The sequence below is a fragment of the Epinephelus moara genome, chromosome 21, assembly GCF_006386435.1.
Source record: "Epinephelus moara isolate mb chromosome 21, YSFRI_EMoa_1.0, whole genome shotgun sequence".
Lineage (NCBI taxonomy): Eukaryota > Metazoa > Chordata > Actinopteri > Perciformes > Serranidae > Epinephelus > Epinephelus moara.
The window spans coordinates 19122973-19149048 of NC_065526.1; the positions used below are offsets into that span (position 1 = coordinate 19122973).

At 41.4% G+C, this 26076-nt stretch overlaps 2 protein-coding genes across 3 annotated transcripts; one reads left to right on the plus strand and one right to left on the minus strand.

The window, feature by feature from the left end:
* The first annotated feature begins 1846 nt into the window (after positions 1-1846).
* On the plus strand, positions 1847-6313 carry LOC126382630 (nuclear factor 7, brain-like). Its single transcript, XM_050032612.1, has one exon. It carries the CDS (start codon positions 2036-2038, stop codon positions 3461-3463), a length of 1428 nt encoding a protein of 475 aa, XP_049888569.1. The 5' UTR covers positions 1847-2035; the 3' UTR covers positions 3464-6313.
* Positions 6314-7893: 1580 nt separating this feature from the next.
* On the minus strand, positions 7894-25673 carry LOC126382629 (WW domain-containing adapter protein with coiled-coil-like). 2 transcript variants are annotated; one of them, XM_050032610.1, is made up of 13 exons: positions 25333-25672; positions 24854-24887; positions 22693-22882; positions 22452-22543; positions 17514-17629; positions 17194-17291; positions 16742-17023; positions 13994-14110; positions 12428-12576; positions 12178-12269; positions 11457-11640; positions 9390-9517; positions 7894-9300 (listed from the first exon to the last, which is right to left on the minus strand). In XM_050032610.1, the coding sequence occupies exons 1-13, from the start codon at positions 25371-25373 to the stop codon at positions 9231-9233; spliced, it is 1593 nt and encodes a 530-aa protein (XP_049888567.1). In that variant the 5' UTR covers positions 25374-25672; the 3' UTR covers positions 7894-9230. The 2 variants fall into 2 exon arrangements, with proteins under 2 accessions (XP_049888567.1, XP_049888568.1); XM_050032611.1 differs by lacking the exon at positions 13994-14110 and having other exon boundaries at positions 25333-25673.
* Between the last annotated feature and the right edge of the window lie 403 nt (positions 25674-26076).

Below are 26076 nucleotides of genomic sequence, written 5' to 3' on the forward strand. Positions count from 1 at the left end.
ATGACTATGCTTGATTTAATTTAAACCAATGGGATTATACAAATACAATGTGTCACTGATTTAAATGGTCAAAAAGACATTTATGACTGCAGAGAGAAAACAGTTTAGAACAACTGGCTCTCTCAGTGATAGTCTGGGGAGGCCTTGTCAGTCTGAGGTACTGTGTCAGCACATAATAATTGTGTTTAGCAGAAAGATAAAACATAAATAAAGTCTATATTATCTCAGGTCAGACTAATCATTAAAACTAATGACTCCATTCAGAGTCATATATCACATAATAAAACAAGGGGATTTTAATTGTTTTTCCTGCTGGTGATGAAACTAAAGACTGTTGCAGATTGGTTTGTAATGAGAGCAGCTCTCTGCGATCTCTGCCAGACTCTGTGCTGTCTGATAATACTGGATATGAGGACAAATGGAGCAGCTCTAGTAGACACATTTGGTGATCTCTGCTCACATAAAGCTGCTGATACATCAGCTGGAGACAGTCTCAGGTGCAGGCTCTCTTGTGCTAATATTAAATAGATACAAATGTTATTGAGGCAGAATTCTGAATAAGAAGTTTAGGAGAGTTTAAAATGCTGACCAGTGTACAAGTATAGAAAGGTGTTCCTTTGTTGGGGCACTAAACTTTCCCCTACTGTATCTCAACAACTGAGTTCTTCTACTCTGTAAAAAGAAGAATGTCCTAACACTAACATTGTGCTTATGAGTAGAAGCATGCGTTTACTCATGGATGAGACGCTCATGACAGCTTGAGATATAAACATTAATGTCGTCCTCCTCGAATGAGCTGTAATGTTAGCTAGCTCAGTGGTGCTAGGTGAGATAGCAGTAGATGAATGTCTCCTTCTGTGCGGTGATACAGTTGGTGGGTGTAGTTTGGTAGAAAAAAAATAGTTCCTACATGAAACCGCTCACAACAAGGTCTGTGGATTATCTTGAGTAACCAGGTCATGATTTCTGGAAAGAGACATTGATGTTGAGTTTTTCAAATTAATTTCTTTATTTTTTGGCGCTTTGAGCACCACAAGCTGAGTGCCATCTCATTATACTAGAGAGAAGGCAGACATCTCTACTGCTGATATCTCCAACACTCTGCAACTCACACCAAAATCTAGACTGATAAATAACACAACAGGTAAGAGGAGAAATATGTTTGGTTTTTTTCATTTTGGAGTGAACTGTCCCTTTAAAGAGCAAATCCTTATCAAAATCTCTGTGTAAACAAATTAAAGTTAGCCAATACTGTCATCAGATCTTTTAAACTCTTAAATATTGATATAGGTATCAGCCTAAAAATGCAGTATTATTATCACCCGTTTTGTCTCTTTCTCAAGTTTAACAAGAGTATTTTAATATAGCCATCGACAAAACAGCTGCAGCTGGAAAACCCCCCAAGTATTTTACAGTATGTGGCGTAGAGGTATAGGTATGACTTCTCTGAAAATTTGCCAAGAGTGTGAGCTGACCTATGTTCAGAGAGGGGACAAAGCAAGAGGCTCACTGTGGAGCTGTGCAAGCAGGAAAAGCTGCTGAGGTGTTCTAACTAAAAGGCCAAGTTCAATGTCATGCTTAATACACCACTCTGGGTAAAATACTGTAGTTTGATATTTTGAGCTCACTATTTTCAATGTTTTTTTGTTTTTTTAAATGATACTTTTGTCTTGTCAGTCAGCAGTTGTGTTTTATTGGTGTGAATGCTCTTGAATCAGCATTCCCTGTAATAAAACTGAGCACATGACACATGGTGCCAGACAAAGCTCCACCTCTTACATTACATCATCTGAGACAACCCAGGAAACAGGTTTGTTTCTATTTAGTTGTCACTGATAAGAGACACTCCGGTGGACAGAGGGTAAGATTTACCTACATTACTAAGCTGTGACTTCAACCGAGGGTGGACAGTTACAGGACGGACGAGTGAAGTGGTGAAATATTTCAACTACAACCTGCTGCTGATTGTAAAACGCTCAAAGACTCAAAGTAAAAGTAACTCTCTGCTGTGTTTTTAGTCTCACTCAGACATAAAATGGCTTCCAGATCAGAGGAGGATCTCTGCTGTCCGATCTGTCACGATGTCTTTAGAGATCCTGTCGTTCTGTCATGTAGCCACAGCTTCTGTAAAGGCTGTCTGCAGGACTGGTGGAGAGAGAAACCAATACATGAGTGTCCATTTTGTAAGAGAAGATCTTCAAAGGACTGCCCGCCTGTTAGTCTGGTATTAAAGAACCTGTGTGAGGCCTTCTTACAGGAGGGAGACCGGAGAGCCTCAGAGGCTCTCTGCAGTCTGCACTCTGAGAAACTCAAACTCTTCTGTCTGGAACATCAACAGCCAGTGTGTGTCGTCTGCAGGGTTTCAGAAAAACACACCAACCACAGATTCAAACCCATCGATGAAGCTGCACGAGAACACAAGGGGAAACTTCAGAAAACTCTGGAGCCCTTAAAGGAGAAGTTAAAGACTTTTCAGCAAGTTCAAGTGAAGTTTAATCGAACAGCATATCACATGAAAGTCCAGGCGCAACACACAGAGAGGCAGATTAAGGAGCAGTTCAAGAAGCTCCACCAGTTTCTAGAAGAGGAAGAGGAGGCCAGGATGGCTGCACTGAGGGAGGAAGAGGAGCAGAAGAGTCAGATGATGAAGGAGAAGATGGAGGCTCTAACCAGAGAGATAGCGGCTCTTTCAGACACAGTGAGAGCCACAGAGGAGGAGCTGAGAGCTGAAGACATCTCATTCCTACAGAACTACAAGGCTGCAGTGGACAGAGTCCAGCAGCGCCTCCCACTAGATAATCCGCAGCTGCTCTCAGGAGCTCTGATAGACGAGGCCAAACACCTGGGCAACCTGACTTTCATCATCTGGAGCAAGATGAAGGACTTGGTCTCCTACACTCCTGTGATTCTGGACCCAAACACTACTCATCGGAAACTCATCCTGTCTGAGGAACTGACCAGTGTGCAACACGGACAGAGACAGCAGCTTCCTGATAATCCAGAAAGACTTGAGGATTATGTCACTGTCCTCGGCTCTGAGGGCTTTAACTCAGGGACTCACAGCTGGGATATCGAAGTTGGAGACAATACCTCCTGGTCAGTGGGTGTATTAGCAGAGTCTTTCCGGAAGAAGCCCCAGAAACAGTCTGGATCATGGGAAATGTGGTTCTACAAAGGTGAATACTCGGCACGGTCACTACCAGGTCTATTTACTCCTCTCCGAGTGCAGAGGAAGCTCCAGAGGATCAGAGTGAAACTGGACTGGAACAGAGGAGAGCTGTTGTTCTCTGATCCTGATACTAGCACACACATACACGACCTAAAACACACTTTCACTGAGAGGCTGTTCCCATACATTAGCACAGTGGACAAAGTCCCACTGAAGATATTACCACTGAAGGTCTGTGTGACAAAACAACAGGAAACAGATATAAGCAGGACATTAATGGAAGAAAAAAGTTAATAAGTACAGCAGAAAAAAATGAGTCAAAAATGAAAACTACAAATAATTGTCTTGATGTGAGTAAAGGCCCAGACACACCAAACCAACATCAAAGAACTAGCAGCGGCCGACTGTTGCACCGCACCGCAAAGACTACAGCCAACGGCCAACTGGCACATAAGAGGAAATAACTCTCCATAGCTGCAGGTGATAGCAGTTAGTCTGTATTCATTATTAAAAAAGGAAACGGTAAGACCAACAGTACAGGATGGATTTAAGATGCTAGTTAGCCAGTTAGCACATTAACAATACAATCTGATGTTCAAAGAACAAAGTATATTTATCGTGTGCTAGTGAACAATAGCGCAAACAATTGCGAACCGTTTCTGCTAAAGAGCTCAATGGATTAAAAAAATAATAAAAAAATAATATTACCTGATATAACATATTTCACGCCCTCTTGACTTTAGCTTTTTGTTTACTTTCCTCACTTCTGTTTCTCTTCTCACGTGTTGAGCTACACTGGCTGTCAGAGTGATATCCCTCACTGAAGAGCCCCGCCATCTCCAACGCCATTCAACATGCTGAATTGCCCCACAAAAAGCAGACAAGGGCCAACTAATGCCAAAGGTGTGGGACACACCGCAAAAACTTGGCCAGCAGACGCTCACCAACAGCCCAACACTGACCAACGGCATACGGCTTGAAATGTCAAGGGCTGGTACAAAGTACCTTAAGTTTGCTCCTTAAGTATGACACCTAAAGGCTAGTTCACATTACACGATTTTCACCCTGATTTTGCGTCGTGGAGACTATCGTCATCTTTTGAGTGTTCATAGCTGGCGACGTGTGTTTCTGTCATCGGGAGTCTCGCCAACTGCGTTACAACCTGTGCGTGCACACCACAAGATTTCTCCATCGAGCCCTCGTTGACAGAGCCCCAGATAACGCAGTGACGACACATCGTAAAAGCATGGATATTCTTTCCAGTGTTAAATCAGATCTGCCTCCAGGGCCTGGGTCCAAACACAACGCGCTCCCCGTGATCCTGTGGACGGCGCCATTGCTGTTGTTGCTTGCTGGCTTGTCAGTGTTGCCAGATCTTGGGAGAGAAACAAGCAACCAGGGCTATGTAAACAAGCCCAAAAGTAGTGACGGATATACAGTATATAGAGAAAGGCGATGTTTAGAGAGCAAGCCCAAATAAGCAACTCCACTTTAGAAACAAGCCCAAAAAACTGCAACCTACTACCAGTATTTGTAAGCTTTAAACAAAAAAACAAGCCCAAAGTCGTGGCTAATAGGTGGACCTGGCAACCCTACGACTTGTCCTCCTCACATTTCTTCCGTCCTCTTGCGTGCTGGAAAAGCCGTTTCCTCAAACTGAGTTTTTCTAATACTCTGAGCACTTACTTACACCACACTTTCCAGTTTAATTCCTATCTATATGATTTTACAGAGCGGTTTGTTCATATATAATTTAGAACCTGATTCACGTAACACTTTACTTATTAAAATGTGGCAAAAATTGTATTTTTTTTGCATGGCTGTTGACCGTATTTTCTGATTTATGGAATGACTGTAAAAACCTTTGACTCTAATATGTTAACATTAGGGATGCTCGATAATAATACCTCATCTGTATCGGCCAGTATCGGCTTTAAAATGAACATGCACTGAAAAGCATTTTATTTCATGTCTCCATCAGCTGGTGGGCCGTCACCATAGGAGTATGCATGCATAATACGATGTTAATTCCACTACAAGGAGACTTGATGTTCACTTAACTGGGGGAAAAAGTGGATACATCAATATCAGTATTGGTTATCTGTCAAATGAGTTGTTATATATCGGCATATCGGATATCTGCTAAAAATCCATTATCGTGCATCCCTAGTCAACACAAATGAAACAAGAATTTCAAACCAGACTTCATCCAATGTTCAGATTTCTCTTATAAAATTTATGCAAATAGGCTCATATTTAAAAGGATAACCACTTGCTTGTTTAAACCTACATTTTCAGAGATATTGTTGTTGTTTTGCTATTGTTGTTACCTGTCAGTTGATTAAATTCTTCTAATTGTTTTATTGTTTTGTATGACTGAAATGAAATTTCAACAAGTCTGCATTCAACCTCTAAGACAGTTTCACAACTAACTCGAACTAAACTGCAGTGACTGCAGTACATGTTTCTTATGATCTGGACACAGGCCGTGAGTGGATCTGTCATCTGTCATATGAGCATCATTAAAAATATAACAAATCAGGACAAAAGAAGAAACACAACCTGTTTCACACAGAGATCTCTAAAAATTATTTGGATTTTATTTTTTTATTTTAAATTCTAAATAAATTTTTAAACTAACAAATATGAGATGTTGAGTTTTGGTAACGTAATCACTTGAAACACAGCAGCATTCACACTGTTGGTCAAATCTTTATTTTTCAATTTTGTGCGTTTTCCAGACATGTACTACCTGCATACTTTGGCTATAGAAACCATATAGATTAAAAAAAAAAAAGCTCAGTTCTTTAAGTACATTTATGCTTTTATTCAGCTTATTCTAAAATGTATACTTTTTTGAATATTAAGTTTTTTCAACAACTTTCCTACATGAAATTAAATGGGAAAAATCTTGTTTAATACTCCACTTTGAAGTTCTACAGTTTCTTCATACTTTCAGCTGCAGAATTAATTTAACCTCGAAACAGGTTACAAGAATTTGAACTATTAAACATGTATACTAATCAGAATCAGAAATACTTAATTGATCACTGAGGGGAAATTATGATTAGTTACAGTTGCTCCGATGTAAAGAATGTCGAATTATAAGAAGTATGAATAAGTGTATGAAATAAATTGTCAATGTAAAACAATAAATGAAATAAAGTGGAAATGAAATGTGCATACCATGTTTAACACTAATACTTAAGATATAAAAATGTTAAAATAAAATGTATGTCATCACTGTTGAGGCTGTAGTGTGAAAAATTTATACTATATTATACATTAATATTCCAATACAATGTCGTTCAGCGCCCTTCTTTTCAGGTAAATACATTTCAGTTCCCCACTCCATAGGGAAATGCTTTGGTTTGTTCCAAAGTGTTCAGCGATGCAAGTTCAAATGTCTGATATTAAAACAAAGCGTCTCTTCTTTCAGCCCTTTTAGAAAAGTCCTGTCAACTCCCAGCTTTTCTTTTTCCAGGTCTTTTAGCAGTGCAGAGCAATGCATTTGAGCTTTAAGATCTTTCAGACAACTTCAGCATTTTCAGCAATTCATTAGAATTTATTTCAGCAGTCAGCATTCACGTGCATTTTCAGCAGGAAATGCATTTTCTAGTTATCATCGACCATCTGTGTATCTATATGAGTGTATTGTCTGGTGGACAAACATCATGCTTGTATCACATAAAGTGGCCCACTGAGGTCGAACTCTTATCAGTGAACTCCAGCACGTGTACATCCTGCTAACAGAGCCTGACTATTGGTAAAAGGATAAAAGGCTCGGCAATAACTGATAAATGTTTAAGTTTCATGGTGATTTACCTTCACAATTTCCTCAGAGCTGGTCCACAATAATCACACAGGTCAACTCGATTATGATTTTATCCAGCCTTCTGTTGTGTTTAGGCTACATTTTACATGTGACATGCACAGTAATAGGTTTTTAATCTGATAGAGCCGAGAGCAATAATGCACACATAAGCAAAACCAGATTCAAGGTTAAGATTGCTCACTGTCACCATCCTGTGGACAGAGATAGAACTACACTCCCTGGAAACACTCCACAAATATATACAAATAATATATATATATATATATATATATATAAATTTTTAATGTGCCACCGGTGTATACGTACGACCATGGAGACACCTACACCTGACAAGTCATTGACAGGGTGCATGATCTGATCCCATCGCACATACATTTCCCAAAGCCGTCTGCCTAACCCTCCTCTGGCTGCATAATTACAAACTTTAATTTAGCAAAATTACAAAATGCATAATTCATCAGTAAATTTACTCAAGGCATACAGCACACACATCCCTGTACTTCTATCATTTTGAGGACCCTCACACAAAATGCATTCCCTAACCCCTTTTCCTAACCTGAACCACCACAACTAACTGCCTAACCCCACCCCGGACCTTAACTTTAACCAAATTCTAACCCGAACCTTAAAACCAAGTCTCATCCCTCAAACAGGCCTTTGAAGGAATGAGGATGGGCTGAAATGTCCTCATTCTGTTAGTAAAAATCGTATTTTGGTCCCCACTACGTAGCAAGTACACACACACACACATACACACACACACTTATTGAGACTCTAGAACAGCTGAACAGTGGAGTAAAAACCAAACAGAAGGTGTGGTATAATATTTTATTCTCATATTTTATGGAATACAAAGCCCCCAACCCCCCCGCCCCACCCCCACCCCCCAAAAAAGTGTGCACATCAGATCTGGTGGAAACTATTCAAGGACAAGGAAAAGAACAGGCGAGAGACAAAAGGAAGTTTCTTTCTGGGTGTGGAGGTGAACGACTGCAATTTAATGTGATGTTCATATAAAAAGTATACCCTCTCATCATGAATGAACCCTTAAAAAAACAAAAATAAAGGAGCCAAACATGGCTCGAGTCAGTTAATAAAAGGGCTGCAGCCATGACAGCTGAACAAAACATTTAAGTTTCCTTTTCCTTTTTCCATTGATGTTTTCTGTTAGGACGACACGGACGTAATCGATCGTGTGCAACAATAATTTAGCTTAACGTGACTGTAAATTCAGTCGCTTTTCTATTTTTTTACACAATCTCTTGCTAAGCTGCACAAAAGGAATGAAATATTTCCCCAATCTGATTTGGGAGAAAACAAAATAACAATTATACAAAAGAAAAAAGACAGATAGCGGAAGGGGTAAGAAAACAGCCAGCTGGGCTACAGATTAATGCAACCCTCATATGTACTAGCAGCCAACCTAGGTCCAATAATGTAGGATTTTTTTTTTTTTTCAAAATGGCTTTGAAACATCTGGAGTGTGTTTGATTCCCAGTGGATCTGCACCCCTGGAACCATAACGCAGATCCCCGTCAACTGGGACAATATAACTGAAGCACATTTATGTATTTTCAGGAAGGTCTGGCCGAAAGGTCTTTACTAATCTCATGACATGTAAAACCAACCAGCTCGAAGACACGCTGGGATGGCGAAACCACGGACAGGTATAGTGAATTAAAAAATAACATTAGTAACATCACTGCCATTGAATCCATACATTTCAATGCGAGTCCATTTCAGAAGATTGGAGAGCGAACGCCCAGAACTGTGTCGCACCAATTATTATGAGATGGTTTTTGTTTTAGTTTATTTCCCAAGAATGAATTGTAATCTTTTCCTGACCACTACACATCAAAAACACACCAGAAAACAAGTTAACCCAATACGATACACACAATCCAAGGTTCACAGTCCGAAAATGTGCTGTTTGAAAAGAGCCTCAGGTCCTCTGTGTCCACTGGTTAAAGTGTCCGGCTCGGTGAACTCGGTCAGTTTCACCTTTCAATTCGTGTGGTGGACACTGGAAAAAGAAATGTTTTAAAAAAGGAAAGAAAAAAAGACATGATCAGGGTGATGGAGCTTCACCGTGTCAGCCGCCGTCTGGTTTGTTAACAGTTTTTCTCAGTTGCTCTGGTATGGAGAATAAACAGGCTGGAGCAGCTCGCTGTCCATGTCTATTCCTCTTTTTCAATCCATCTAATCCTTTCTCTTCTGGTCGGGTCCTCACACCATGTAGGAGTTCTGGTTCTTCAGCTTGTCCAGCTCTTTGCTCTGCTGCCTCAGAAATAGGATTCTGTGGTTGAGGAGAACATGAGTACGTGAACGTGTGATGTGAATGTCCTTAACAGCTAATGTCGATGCTAAATGTACCGTGTGCCTCACCTCTGTTCCCTCAGTGTGGCCTGGATTTCACACACTCTGACCAGGGAGCGCAGGTTTTTCATCTCTGTGCAGATCTCAGACATGTACAAGCTGCCCATGTTGTGGATGTCTTCATGCAATCGAGCCGCCTGACAGAGAGGGACAAGTGTTTAGTGTCAAGTCATGGCTACTGATATTCACAAACACAACATTCATCAATACAATAAGGCTCAACATCAGCTTACTGGGGCGACCTCTAGCTGGTAGAGTGTGCGCCCCATATAGGCTGAGTCCTTTGCAGTGGCCCGGGTCCAATTCTGACCCATGGCCCTTTGCTGCGTGTTATCCTCCCTCTCTCTCTCACCTTTCGTGTCGCTCTACAGCTGTCCTTTTAATGAGGGCAAAAGCGCCAAAAAATAGCATTAAAAAAACGTCATCTTACTTAGATTTTGTGACTGACTCAAAGGGATTTTTTTTTTAGGTTTAGGGCAAACATACAAATTCTGGCCAGAGTATGCATGTTCTAGTGTCAAAATGCTGTTTTCCCAAGCTGTTCTAAAAATGATTTCACACATGACCTGATGTAGGTTTCTGCATGATGATGTTTCTACACAATGGGGCTGAGTATCATTTAAAAAAGTACGATACCAGTACTAATACCAGGACCCTGAAAGTATAACCAACAGAGTACCTCATTTTACACCCATAATGTGAATGGAGTGGCGCATAGTATAGCCATACTTTTCAACATTTTGGTGGCCTTTCGGCACGCTGAACTGCAAACTCTGTTGAATACATCGCCCTCGACTTCCCTGCACCACAACTTTTATGGGTTGTAGCTGGTGTGGGAGTGTGAGCGCAGCACCGCTGACAATTGTGAGCGTCTGCCCAGCAGCACGCACACAGTGACAGGGCTAACTGTTAGCATCACACTGCTAGCGTTACCTAATGTCTATAAACGGGTTTAACAATAGTGTCGAGCTGTTCCAGTGTCAGTTTGTTGAGACATTAACCAGCTCAGTGTTGGATGTTAGCTGCTGCTGCTGTTAGCTCATGCTAAACGGGATGATGTTGAAGTAACAGTTCGCCTTGAGGAAAGCAGGTATCAAGTACCCATGCCCAGCACTACTATGGATAAAACCCCTTGCCTGTGTAATGTGCCTCTTTGTGACTGAGCCAGACCTTTGAGAATTTATTTAATATTTATTTGTATAGCAACAAGTCTGTGCCATAAATACAGCATATATAGCCTAAGCTAATTTGCAGTGCCCGTCCCTAGATGGGTCTTTAAAATACATAAAACTCAATTAAAATGCACAAGAGACAGTACAAAACACAAACTCAACAATAAATACATAAATTAAAAAACACAAAACTCAAGTGTGCATTATTGATCTCTCCCATTACCCCTAACTGGTGCAGAGGCTAAGCAGCGTACTGCTTTGGACATCTGAATGTTACACAATAACACAAACAAACCAACCGATCAAGGCAGTGGTAGACCAGCAACACCTGCGTTCTGTAAGGTAAAATTTCAGTTTTTGTTATGTGGCTTTGAAGAGAGCAATAGTAGAGTAATACACTGACTATGATAAGTACCTCATAAATTCCATTTTCCCTCCCTTTTTGCTAACGGCTAAGTTTCCATTTGAAAACCCCAAAAAAGAATGCAGATAGAGTCAAACTTAAACAAAATATGAGCTAACAGGTTTTTCTACTTGACCATAGGAACAAATTTCACTGAAAAATGATAGTCACAAGGACCACTTGCTTGGCCTTTCCAAAGCTTTCAACCACAAACTGTTGGCCTTCCTCTGCAAACAGAGCTGCTCAGTTGTCAGTGGAGATGATTAAGCTATGATGGATTATTGCAACAGCTGAGAAAAGTCACAAGATGAGTCTAAAGGCTTTGGAAACACCAAGTGGATCTTGTGATGACATTTTCTAAAAAGTCTGCATTTGTTCCAGAAGCCTTATGAAGCTGTGCTGCTTCTGTGACTCCGTAATGATGCTACAGCTATAAAAAACACAGAGGTAACTAAGCACTTCATTGCTCTGTAAGATAAAAATCTGTGTGGTGGACATCACCTGTTTCTCAGTGTTCTCTGAAGGCCATCCTTGGATATGTCTGATGAGGCTCTCATCAAAATGAGTCACCAGGGTGGGCGTGAAGGAGCCGGGGGTGTCGGCCTGGGTTTGGCTTGTGCTGCCGGAAGGGATGTGGGGCAATGCAGCACCGGATATGTTTGATCCCGTGCACAGAATCTCCTGGCTGGTGGAGCGAGACAACTGATTACCGGAGTTCAGATGGTGCAAATAAAATCCAGCTGTTGGAATACTGATGTTTGGGCGTATCGGTTACAGATGCTGCAAATTATTCAGTCTGTGACGTTTTCTTGTACCCATTCTGTATCATCTCGGAATAACCCAAACATTGCTCATCATATTTTGATTAAATTTGGGTGACCTCACCAGTGAATAAGGCACTTAACTGCCATGATAAGTCCAACTGAGGCCCTATATGTCCAAGTATGTCAAAAACACAACATACTGCTGGATTCTCTCCTTATTGTTCATGTCTTTCCAGATAACATCACTCTAAATAATAGACATTCAAACAGCATGCTTTGGAGCTACTTTCTACCAATCAAATGATTCCTATGAAAAATGTTTAGGACACGTTTCCATTGAATGTTTGTAAAAAGTTTTTTTGTAATTAGTGTCCTTTTAGTTCTGTGTTCTGGTTTTTATTTTTCCTGTTTTACCTCCATGCCTCACAAACAAAATGGTGTCTAAAAGTGACCTCTACCTTCTCTGCTGGAGAGTTCTGGGGTCCTCGGGACGCTTCTCTGCCGTCTGAGACAGGGGGACCGATCCCGGTTTACCTGAAGACATGCTGCCCTGAAGAGGGAAGAACAGACGACAGGACAGAAAGAAATTACAACAAAAAGAGAGGTGCGGTGGAGAAGCAGGAAGAAACGATGTAATGGACGAGGGCAGTCACAACAAAGTAGAGAAGAGAACTGGACTGTTCTGTTACTTAAAGTCCTGCGACTCACCCTTGTCTGTGACGAGGTGATGCTGCCAGGGTGCACGCCCAGGAGGGATTTCTGGTTGCTCTGGGGTGTGCCGTTCCGCGGTGAGACGTACGGCCGCGGTGACGATGCATCGGACGTCAGGGAGACGGGGGACTGACTGGAGTGCTGGGCTGAAGGAGGAAAAGACATTTATTACCCTGTTTTCCTTTTGATTCAGTCATCCTACACAGATACAGAAAGTTAGCCCTTTGCAGTGAAAACCCAGAGCCTGCAGTAATTTCATTGTTTGGAGTGAAGAACAGCACGTATGAATAATCTGTTAAGCAACAAGGCAGCAAACAGTTAGACAACAAGCAAATTAAAACGCCAGTCATGGAACAGGGCTTTCAGTTCAGACAAGAAAACTTGTGTCAACTTTCTCAGGCACACTTGTTGTGATTGCTTTGAAACACATCCCCTGTTTCAGCAGAGGAGGCTCATTGGAATACATGAGAGGACATCCTTTGTTTTTCCAAATAGCAATCTGAAAAGCTCTTAAAGCTGGGGTAGGCACTTTTACTTTGGCATCACTGGGCTAAAGTAAACAATAACCTTTTGGCATTTTGTAACTCAAGTGGTCTGAAAAAAACAAAAAAAAACAAAACAGATTTCTGCACCTCCTCTTGGCTCAGTTTTCATGCTTTATAAAATTTAGCTTATGACGCAAGAGAGAGGGCGTTCCTATTGGCTGTTCTACAAATGCTGATGCATGTTCATGTCCCTTCGGTGAAAGCCCGATTCAATGGTGGACAAAGTTGCTTCTCAAGTATTTGCAACAACTGTCTGCACTGCAAAGCAACCCAAAAAAGAAGACAGAATGATAAAGAAAGAGAGTCTGACACTTAAAAAAATAAAACAAGTGTCAATATCAGCAAAGCATTTTAGAGAAACGAAATATTTGCTAATAGCTTTGCCTTGTGCTAACCAGAGCAAAAGGCTCGAGGCTGCAGTTTCAACTTTATTTATGTAGCTAACGTTAGCTAGAGCCTTGAATCACAGTTTTTCCTTCCATCTCAGACAGAAACTCAGCAGCTCCGGGAACATTAATCTAGTCACTGACTCTGCACTGGATCAGCAAACTTTCTTTTGCTGCTGTTACACAGGTGAGACCACGTGTGGCTGCTGGCCACCAGCCTGAATTCAAGCCGCTACAACTGCTGGCTGGAGGTCCATCCCTGGAAATACTGCCCACCCTCTCCACAACAAAGCAGTCCACAGCAGCGGGGGACAATGCAGAGGGACCACTGAACTTGACAGCTAGCTAATTCTTGTCTTATTTGTGAACTGACAAACAGAGAAAAAGCTCTACAATGAAATCAAATCAATGAAAACTGCCCCTCCAGACTGAAGCGACAAACACTTAACTAGTATAAAATGAAGATGATCACTGACTAAAGGTCAACATAAAGTTGTGTCTTACACTGCATTTATAAAAACTGATTTGTGGGGACAGAGAGGACAGGATCCTTAACAAAAAAAAAAAAGAAAAAAAAAAAGGGGGAAATTAGTTTGTGTAGCAGATGGTGAGAAACAGCGAGGAGGCCGTACCTTGGTTGGAGTGCTGAGCAGCTGAGAGCAGAGCAGTGACGTTGAAAGCAGGTCCAGCAGTGAGGAGCTTATGAAGCACAGACCGCAAGGAAGCTTGGGTGACAGCAGCTGCCAAGACTGGAGGGAGGAAAGAGGAAATGTACACACACACACACACACACACACACACACACACACACATACACACAGGTGAGTGAGCAAGGACACACAACAGGTGAGTGCACAAACACGCATGGTTAAGTCAGAAAACACAGTTGAGAGAAGAAACAAATCGGTGAAAGGATTAATCCGGTTCGTGTATCATTTCACCAGCAAACAACTATTGAACAGCAAGTACACATGTTTGTCACATTCACACAGAACAGCAAGAAATTCATCATAAATGACACGTGGACACACAGATTAGTAACAGCAGTCACTCAGTAATAACAGGATCAAAACACACAAATAAGGGATGGAAGGATATTGACATATTTTGCCACTCACGCAGCAATGTTGCCCCCAGACTACTTTATTGATCCAAATATAAGACGAGCTATGTTTTTTTTCCCCATCACTGGCTTTTGGAAAAAAGACTTTCTGAAAATACGACAGACTTGTACACTAGTCGTGTCAAGTTTCTCTGAAATAACTCTTAATCCATCAGAGCCCTCATCCACGAAGCATTTTCTCTCAGAAAATCAGTCACATACTCCGTCTCCTGTCAGACTTTTACAAGCCATCAAAAATTATTTTCTCCAGCAGTTAGCATTTATCTTTTTGGGCTCCTCATCATCTGTGACAGCGGTAATTCTTGGCTGCTTGACAGATGATTCAATCTACAGTCCGTTTCTGCCCAAAAGACATCAGAAGATACTCTGCACTTATTTTTTTTTAGCTCGTCACCAATTTATTTCCTTCGTGGCAGCAAAACACATTACACAAGCCTTTGAGACTCCTAAATGCTAAAACTCACTATAAAAATGACCTGAAAATGCCCATTAGCTTAGCAACATTAACGCTACAACACTCTCTTAAGGAACCGGTGTTATACTGCTACTCATTCCATTTTACAAGAACTGTCTCATCCTTGAAAATAATATGAACCACACTTTCTCAAACAGACTTTCATAACGTTTTCTATTGGGCCAATACAGCTCTTAGGGCAGTGGTTCCCAAATGGTGGGTCCCAGTCCAAAAGTGCATCCCGAGCCCATTCTGAATCGACCACAAGTGGCTCGCAAGCGTGTCAAGTTTGAAAAAAACCTACTTTATTTTGAAGTATAGTGAATTTGAATCGATGCCGTAGCCTGACATGGACCTCCCCAGAAATATAACTCCACGTCACGGCGACACAGACCTCCTGTCTATATCTGTAAGCTGAAACCATTTCCCTCAGTGGAAACAAAGCTTTTATTTGCTTTAATTTCACATATAACACACAATAAATTGTGAAGACAATAAAGCCTCCACAAAAACAGAATTTTAAGTCTTGTGTGTGATTTATCCTGGCTTCATATGGGCAGAGGAAATCTCAGCTCGTTGCTAGGCTAATTTATACAATGTAAAATGTCATAGGCTTGTGCTAATAATGTTAGCATGTTATATCAGAATCAGCTTTATTTGCCTAGTACATGTGTACACATACAAGGAATTTGACTCTTGTAGACTTGCTCTCATTGTACCAGAATTGACATAAGTACTCAAATTTAGGCAAGAATATTTGTTGGAAAACATGTTTAGTATAAGAAGTTGTTTTGTCGGTGAATCTTGTGAGTTGTAATGGAGCCAAATTGTGTAACGTTCCATTTGTTAAATGTTGCTGTTGTCCCTGGCTTCATATGAGAAGAGGAAAAGTCTGCTAGCTGCTAGGCTAATTTATACAATGTAGCATGTTGTATTTGTGGGGAAAATGTGTCCAGATAAAGACAAGTGCTTTGTCTGTGAATGCTGAGAGTTATAGTGTGTTTTGGGTGTGTTTTGAATCAACTCAACTTTACAGCACTTCACAGAACCCTCCACCGCTGACTAGTGTTTTGGAGGTGTAAATGCAGAGTGACACAGACACACCACCGCACAAATATAAATGCTCACAACGGCGTAGGGTTTGCATAGAGCTGAATCACAAGTTTAAATCTGCCTTTACAGTGTCAGAAGCTGGGAAACCCTGGCAGCCTGCACCTCATGACCCAACTGTGGGACACAGAAACTTTTGAAAGGCTGTTGGTGTTGCATTAGTTAGAATAAAGTCAGGATATCTAACTAGCGTCGAGCACTGAGACTGTCGAGCTAACACTCTGTTTCTAAATTAAGGTTAACGTGAGTCAAAACAGAGACAAAAACTACTGATTATACTGATGCTGATTTTGTAAACATTAAAGATTTACAAAGAGTGGGATTCCTGTGGCCAAGTTGCTGTTAAACTGTAAAGCAGGTCAGTCAGTGACTTAGTTTTGTTAGTACTGGTGATGCTAACAGGATGAAGACTGTGTTTAAGAATCTTCTGCAGTATGTTAGACAATTTTTAATAGTTACAGCACCACAACCTTCTCTCTTTATTTGGGAAACTTATTTGGGTCAAAAACATCTGTTTAAATTGAGACACTGCACATGCAACAGCAATAAACAAGTCAATTGCCAGTTGTCTACCTGGTTGTGATTGTTGCTGTTAGCGTGACGTTAGGGTGATTCGGCCTGTACAGGATATGCTATGGAAGACAGTTGTATGAAAGTGACATGTTGTGTTTCTTTGATCATTTGTGTCCTCACCCTCGTTGAGTTTAGCCATGTCCATGCTGCCGTTGTTCATCTGCAGAGTGGCCTGCAGCGCTGGGAGGAGCTGATGCAGGAGGGCTGGGTCCTGCAGCAGTGCTGGTGACGGAGACTGGACAGACTGAGGCACCACCTGCCCTGAAGAGGATGAAGAGGAGGAGGACATGGTGCAGGGGGTGGAGCCTAAAGCACCGGGAGCAGAGTTCAGGCTCTGAGAAGAAGAGGAAGAGGAGGAATGGCCGGAGTTGGATGCTGTGGACTGGTCCCCTGATGTGGTCTCTGTGGAGACGAGCAGAGCAGGACAACAAAGCGTTTAATGAGCACAATATTTGTAAATGAAAATTTATGCACCAGAGAGTGATCAACTAAAGCGAGCCACAATGTTAGAAAGGACGACTGTGTATCAACTTGAGCCACATGATTAGGTTTTAGGATTTTGCTGCACTTACTTGTTGAGGCTTTGTCCTGCAAGGCCTCTTGTCTGTAGTCCATGTCTCTGGGGAAACTGTTCGCCGCCATCTTGACTGAGTCTTTCTGTCGTTGTTCCCTGAAGCAGAATAAGCAGAGAGCAATGATGCCGAATGTAAGATGCAGGCTGCAGTTAGTCTCTGTACCCTGAGCTAATGATATTCTGTTAATACTGGTGCACTGTGTGATCTTGTAACGTATGACTCTGCATGAGAATGAGAATCTCGATTACTGTTTCAGGTTAAAAATTGAATTTGGTCTCAGTGTGCATATACTGTAATACTGTTTTAGGTGGGCTTGCCTCTCCAGCAGGTCCTTGGGCTTCTCCCACTGGGAGACCTCAGTTCTACAGTTGTAGTAGTACTTCTTCCCAGAGGAGCTGATGTGTTCTGTCCAGTCATCTGCTGGGTCCTGGTGCTGAGACACACAAGACAGGAGATGTTATAGAGACCAAGGGAAATTAAGACAAGTTAAAGAGGACTACTGAAACGGATGTAAGCTGACAGTAGACTTTTGATGGAGTAAATATGTAATGCAATTGTGAAGTCTTAAAGGGACAGCTCACCCACAAATCAAAAAGTCATATTTTTCTCTTGCCTGTAGTGCTATTTATCAGTCTAGACTGTCGGCCGTAAACATGTCTTCCTTTTCTCCAATAGACCTTTTTCACAGCAGACATTTTGACATGTCACAGTAGGAAAGGCCCAGGTGTATTAATAAGAGCTGCATTCCACTTAGGGGAGGTCCTGGTACTGGACTTGGACACTTAATGGAACTGAGCCACCTGTGCTTTTCCAGCTACGACAAGTCAAAATGTCTGCTGTGAAAAAAGGTCTATATAATTGAACTAGCTAGCTATTGACTTGTAGGGCTCAAAGCGCAAAAATACATTTTCTATAAACTCGACAGCAATGTCTCTTTTCAGAAAACATGACCCAGTTACTCAAGATACCTTGTTGTGAGCGTTTTCATGTATGAACTATTTTCTTTCTACTAAACTACACCCACCAACTGCAGCACTGCGCAGAAAGGAGCGTTCATCTCCTGCTAGCTCACCTAGCAGCACTGAGCTAGCTAACGCTACAGCTCAGCAGTTGAGGACGCCATTATGTTTACATCTCATGCTGTCATGAGCACAATCCTCTCATCCATGAGTAGATGCACGCTTCCTTCTACGAGGAGACAGCCTGCAGGTGTAGTTCGGTAGAAAGAAAATAGTTCCTACATGAAACTGCTCACAACAAGGTCTGTGGATTATCTTGAGTAACCAGGTCATGATTTCTGGAAAGAGACACTGATGTTGAGTTTTTCAAATGTACTTTTTTAGCGCTTTGAGCACCACAAGCTGAGTGCCATCTAGTTCCATTATATTGGAGAGAAGGTAGACATCTCTACGGCTGATATCTCCAACACTCTGCAACTCACACCAAAATAATTAAGATTGATAAATAACACTACAGGTTTGGGGGTGAACTGTTCCTTTAAATTTTCATACTGCATGGAAGCAAAAGATGTTTGCAACAACACGTTTATAAACCCAAAACACTACAGTACAGTTTGGAAAGTAGTTAGCGGGAAAGACGATTTAAGTATACGCAAGTCCATGTTCCATCCATTTTCCTTTGGTATATAAGCATCCCTTTCTTCCACCCTCAGGAATGGATAATGGATTTTCAGTCTGGAAAGGAGCTGCTGGTTTGTTTAATATTCATGATCACGTATATACCGACAGTTCCCGTCATTACAACAATTCCAGGAAGACAATGCACTTTGCCTCATCCTGTTTCTTTTCCTATTAACAAATGTACAGACTTCAAAACTGACTGATTTTGCAGAGGATGCTGGAGCCACAATAACACAACATTACATAATGTTTAATGCTTTCTCATGAGAAAAATGGTTAGATGACTTTAATTAAGATAGATGTGAACAGTAACTGTAGATTATAGCAGGGTCTTGGTATTACTACAAACAAAAACAGATGTGATTGGACATTTCCCACTGCCACAAAAAAGGGTTTTAATTGCAGTTTGAAGGTATACTATGCAGGATTTTCCTACAAAACAACATGTAGCCTCGTGCTAAAGTAATCTCTCTCAATCATCATTTGGACCCACTAGGGGTGTGTGGTGGTGTGTTTATCTGCAGAGACTCTTCTGCCTGTGTGTTCAGGATGTTCCTGGGTACAACGTTCAGGTGAGGTCAGGGATTTGTAATATGGCAGTGACCAGGTGCCACTGTAAGTAACACACATCCAAGAGACACAACACTGAAAAAAATGCAAATACAGTGGGGGAATATGCAGAGTGGACGTAGCTTGTTCCATAATTTGAGTGAATCTGGGGTTGGCTTTCACTTTCACCGGCAACACTGCTTACAAACGTTAACCGACAATGCCTGCGTAATAAGCCTGTAAGATTTGTGTGTGTTAGAGCTGCAACAATTAGTCGATTAATCGATTAGTCAATTGACAAGAAATCAACTGGTACCTATTTTGACATTCAAACAATCATTTCAGTATTTTTCTTTTAAGCAAAGAAGCCAAATGTCTGCTGGTTTCATGCTTCTTAAATGTGAGAATGTGATGATTCCCGAAGAGACAAAACTATTTTTGAACGTTGCAGAGAAAAGTTGCAGCGATGTGAACTGGCCAGTCTGAGCTCAACTCGCGCCGGCTGATGGTGTCACCTGTACCTTCGCCGGTCAAATCACTGATGGCTGGTTTTAGAATATAAAGCATGTCACACGTTTCTACAGCCAATCAGCTTGTAGTGAAGTCCGCTGGTCAAGTCAAAATCACCACAGACTGCATGTTAGTTTGGTTCGGCAGGTGCTCCGTTCTGGCTAAGCCCTCTGTTTCCATCCTCACGGTGTGCAGGTGTCGGACAGTGGGTTGCTGGTGCTGCTGCTGCTCGCTGTGTGTGCTTATGCCCCCCCAACACACATTCTCATTGACAGATTCATTGGCGCTGGTTTTTTATATTACTGAGGCACATTTATTATGAATACAGCCCATCTGATGCTCGTTTTGCTTACATTTTTCACTACTACAAATGCAGCTGTAGCCAGTATCTCACTATCGCTATCCTCATTCATATTTTAAGAAGCTACAAATTATACTCAGCCACAAAATAAACCTGAAAAGCTGTAAAGCAGAACAGATGTACAGAGAGTTGTTGCATATAGATGATACACAATCTCATCTAGTTGCATTGGTGTGAACCGGCACATTTTTTAGAACATTTAGAACAAGGCATCGCAAGGAGTTGCCTGTTTCAACTCATCTCGTCACAGATCTTTGGTCTGAACTAGGGATGCACCGAAATGAAAATTTGTGGCCGAATACCGAGTACCAAATACCGAATATTATGGTTTAGTTTTTCATTAGTTTTTGCAGATGAACCCCCTCCAGATTAGTGTTGTCAGGGTACCAATATTGGGACCCACTGTGCGATACCAATGAAAATATCATGGTTCTGAGTAGTATCATGATACCACAGTGAAAATGAGGCAGATGTGCCTTTTGTCATTTATGAAAAGATAAATCAATTTTCTATAATACATCAATGATATTTCAATGGAATAAATTACTTATTGACTTATTCATACTTCAAAAACAGCATCAATCAATGATTATCATAGGGGGGATCAAAATAAAATAAATAAATAAAATAAGAATCAACCAGCCACCCTCCTCCCCTGACAGTCCCTTCATAAGTAAAGAACAGTCCCTAAAGTGCGGTGAGGTTTGTGGGCCGTGAACGGCTCGTTTCTCCTCTGACACATCACATACCTGTGTTCGGCTGGCTCGGCTGTTCAGGTACTTCTGGGCAGTCATGACGCCAAGAAGAGGATATTATTGGAGCCGACTTCTCCGTCGCCGGTAAGCCGATGGCCGCCGTATTTGGCAGGAATATATTACTGTCTGTGACCCCCGTTCAACCCACAACCGATGGGATTCGCCTTTCTTTTCTGCTGCTGGTTGAAATCTGTAGGCTGCTCGCACAGTGTGCTGATTTAAGCCTATTTTGCTCGCTCAAAACTATTTTAGTCGCAAATCCAAGTGCGGTGACAGGTGGATCGCCACACTGCCGACATTTTACTCCGCCGGTCACGGCACGCTGTTTGATTGCGTTATCAAAAGACGCCGCTATTATTCGGCCTTGCTTTTAACTTATTCCACCGAATACCGAATGTGTTTTTTTTTGCAATATTCGGTCGAATATATTCGGTTACCGAATATTCAGTGCATCCCTAGTCTGAACTGGGCTATAGATTTTTGGACTGTTGGTCATATTAAACATACCATATCATTTGGAAAAAGTCAGCTTGGCCGGTGGGAAACTTTAGGGGCATATTGTGGTTAGGATTGCAGATTGGATTAATCAATAATGAAAACAATCTTTAGTTGCAGCCCTAGTATGTACAGATTTGAATTCTCTTCAATTTATCCTACATCGTCAACACTGCTGTCACTTAGTGCTCACGTCTGTTACAGTTCATTAATGTTATGTGTGACCTGATACTCCGATTTTTTAAGATGACAGAGAGGTGATGAGTCAATAAACACAAACAGAGCAGTATCTGACGACTGCATGTCCACAAATGGTGGACAATTCTTTTTGCAACCACTCATGGCGAATAAAACCATTCTGGGGTTGTGAACCTCAAAGTAGAGCAGAGGAGAGAAGGTTGGCATAATTATCAGTAGGCCTACATTAGCAAAACATAATCTTTAATAACTTAATCTTGCTAAACCTGAACTATAAAGCACCTGTGTCTCTTAGTCTCTTCCTGTGCCCCTCTGTCGATTTATTTTCCTCTCATCTCTCTCATGACGGAGGCAAAAGGTGAACAAATGAGGAAAAACCTGCCCCCTGGCATTACACATTAGTCACTTGCTTATAGAAGCCATGCCGTGTATACACATGATAAACCAGTGTCAAAACAGACAATGTTAAATATTGAGTATCTTGCCTTATTGTTTCAGTACATCAACAATTAGATAATTTAATACTTTAACAAGGAAGTCTAAATTCCAAATCAGATCATCTGTATAGAGACAGTCTGTTACACAAATGTTTCAATCATGCGTTGTTGGGACAAAAACGTCTGCGCAGAGAGACAGAGAGATGCCTCAACATAATGTCCCACATGCCATGCTCCAAAGTAGCGTGACAGCAATTTCTACAGGAAATGCTGAGGGTATATCATCAGATAACACTGGACAACATCTTACCCTGTCTGCAGGCTTGCTCTGAGTCGCATGCGAGTCGGAGCCATGGTGGGAGCTGTTGTTGTGGGTGTTCTCCTGAGGAGAGCCGCTGGTCCCTGTAACAAAGCCATTTATCAAGTACCAGAAAATACCAGTGTTCCGTAGAGGACTGAATCTTAGTGACAGCTGCAACTGCCACGTAAGAAATACTACCCTTTAAGATAAAGCTTGCATGCATGTGTAAGACCACCACATAAAGGCTTACCATTTTTTCCTCTAACTGCATGAGAGGTTTTTGCCTTGCCATGTCCTCCAGTATCTCCGTGTCTGCTGACAGGACTTTCGTCTGAGCGTCGCAGCATCTTGTAAGGGGGTGTGGGGTCTGATGAGCCATCGCGCACCTTGTCATAGCGGTGAAGGCTGCTGGACTGGCTCTTTGGCTGAGATTTATGGGTCTGGATTGGATAAAGCATGACAGAGAGACTAGTTGGGATGGGTAGATTTGCCACCTTTTTCTAACATTGTTCAAATGAGTATCATATGTGTGTGCCTGTAATATATATTAAAATATGAGTGTAAAACCAAGGTTCTCTGCCTTTCTTAAATGTAGCCAACAGGAAGCCATCTAAAGGTTGGTGACATCAGTTTGTGGCAATACTGATTTGATGATTTGTCCTACCTTGGCAAGCCTGATGCTACATCAAAAAAAAAAAAAAACACATGAAACTTTGCTATATTTCTACCTAGACCCTATTTTCCCATATATTTGTATTTAAGTGACTAATGGAGACAATTTTTTAATGGGTCCAGTACTGAAACAAATCGCTGCAGCCACTGCGGAGAAACACACCGCAATGAAATCCCTGAGGGCAACTGTGCATTGTCAGTTTAATCCACTGAAGTGTTTGCTTTTGCCACTGACAGGCTCAGATTGTTATTAGAAGTGTATGACAACATTACGGAAAGGATCCCTACAGAGAAAAGAAATGTTTCTCTTTCGCTTGATTCAGTCTGTTTGTTACTGTGTCTAACTAAGTCTTGCTCAAGGAGAAGTCTCAGTCTGAAATCTCATGAGAGGTGACTTGTTGCAGGAAAAACACCAGGAGCAACATTAGCGAGAGTTGGAGAGAAGAGTGTCGGGAAGAGTGTGTTGTGTTGGAGTACAGGAAACTTAACGTTGTTTGAAGATTTTCAGTGTCATGGCTGAATATTTAAATGATTTAGACAATGTGGAAAAGTCTGCATTATTTCAGAACAAGACCAGATGCAGTAACAAACAGACCAGATCAGGGAAAGGTAAAACGAAAACTTTTTATTTCTCTGTAGAGTCTTTTTCATAACTTTGTCAGACTTTTGTAATAACAATCTGAGCATGTCAGGGGCAAAAACAAACAGTTTTAATGAACATAAACTGACAGTGCATGATTGCCCGTAGGGATTACATTGCAGCCTGTTTCACTGCTGCTGAAGCATCGTCCCTACTACCCACTTCAGACACAAAAACATGGAAAAACAGTGTCCAGGTTTAATAATACCAAAGTTTCCCTTCAAAGGTCCAGTGTGTAGGATTTAGGGGAATATATTGACAGGGAATGGAATATGATATAATAAGTATGTTTTGTTCACGCCAGAGTCACTTGAGAAATGTTGATTTTTAAAGCCTATATTGGCCGAGACTGTTAACATGCCAATATTATCGTGCATCCCTAGTTTGTTTTGAAGAGGAAGAGACCCTGATGGATAATTTAGCTCGCTGTAAAAACCTTCTGAACATCTGGATTAGAAGTAAGATTAGCCTACATTTGCTGGTTCAGGGGAAGTGGGCCGTCTGCTACAGGCCAAACAGTGTCAGAGAAACACTGAATTGTGACATGAAGCTGCTTTATTCAGTAATTTTAGCAGTTTCAATCACCTAGTTAGTTTGTTTTGGAAAGCAGGAGATGTCTGTGGATAATTCAGCTCCTGGAAAAAAAAAACCCTGAACGATGAACACTGAAGGAATCCTAACTATTAGTTCCAGCTAGCTGCAATCTGCAGTCCTAACTGTTAAACGCCACTACAGTATATTACCCTACATATTATACACTGGACCTTTCAGAGCAGTCTTTGCCATGGTTCACAAGAACATTGCCCATACTGTCACAGCTGTACTTCCTGTGAAAGGTGATGTGATAGCCACATAGATTAACATAAATGAACACTTCAGGGCTTAATTTTGTTAGGCTGTGTTATCAAATGACAATTTAATTGGGGGGTTCAATGTGGTTAGGTAAGTGAGACTTGACTCACGCCAGACTTGAAAATGTTAATGTTAAGTTTGAGTGCGGTTGCCTCATCTCTATAATATGTATATGAATATTTTATTAGCTAAAACTACACCGTGATTAGCTGCGTTAGTGTAACGTACTGACAGATGACTCTCATACCTGATAGGATTGCGAATCCCTTCTGTCGTTGCACCTGTGGAAACACACAGAACACACAGTTTACTTAGACCGTTAGCATTTTAACGGTTATGGTGATTTTCTTAGCTTAGCAACACACTTACTGGAACATATTTAACGTTAGCTAGCGTTAATTAGCTGCCGTTAGCTAAGTTAGCTTGGTTTGCCACCTTAGCAACAGCTGTTAGCTTACTGTGTCACCTGTAGAAAATAACCCACCGTGTTTAAAACATTAAATGTGGCCTATAAACGCACGGTTTGAATTACCGTGATAATTAGCTAACGTTACGTTAGTCGATAAGCTAAGGGAAACATCCGGAACCCAAAGCTAACTGAAGGTTAGCTTGTAGCACTGATAGCTAACGGCTGCAGGCAAACATTATTAACCGAACGAGAAATTTAAAAAAACAGGCAAACCCTATGATTAACTTTTAAAATGTCATGGCTTGTGCTTGATTTACCCATCGCTGACTCTTGTTGGTTTCCTTGCATACATCACCATCAAGGCCGTGGTGATGTGTGTGTGTGTGTGAGGGGGAACCGTGGCCTCCTGTCTGTCTGCTCTCACAGTTCTCTTTTCTTCAGCTTCCTGATATCTGCTCTCGGTGTGTCCTGACAAACAGATCGCTACAGGCCCTGCACCGAGCACCAGCACTGCATAGCGGGTGGTCTTTATCGCAAACCACCCTCAGTGCATCATCTGGCATGTAGTTACGTTGGAAGCTTGGCTCGGCCGATGTAGCTCAGTGAAAAGCAGCAGAGTCAGGAGGAAGCGGAGAAGACGGACTGCTCGGTAATGTTTAGCTAGAAAAAAGGAGTTCCGGTTTTAGCTTTCAAATTAAAAGAACAGTCGAATATGTCACAATTTTACTTTTTCATACAGCTTATCTGCTTTTTAGTTTACAACCCATTACAAAAAACATTTCGGTCGGTGTCAAAGGGAAAATAAATAGATAAAAATATGAAAGATATAAAAAGCCAATACATTAACAGTTTAATAACCATACAGGAAAAAAGGGGGAACAAAAGTGGGCTAACTAGTAGTAGAAGATAATAACTAACAAGTTCTAATAGCTTATACACTGTACACATTTTTATACATTAAATACAATGACAGTATAGTTACAGTTTCTCATCTTCTATGAGCCACATTTCTATGAGCCACATCTTCCCTATTCCTCTCTTTGTGAGTCACTTTCTCCATG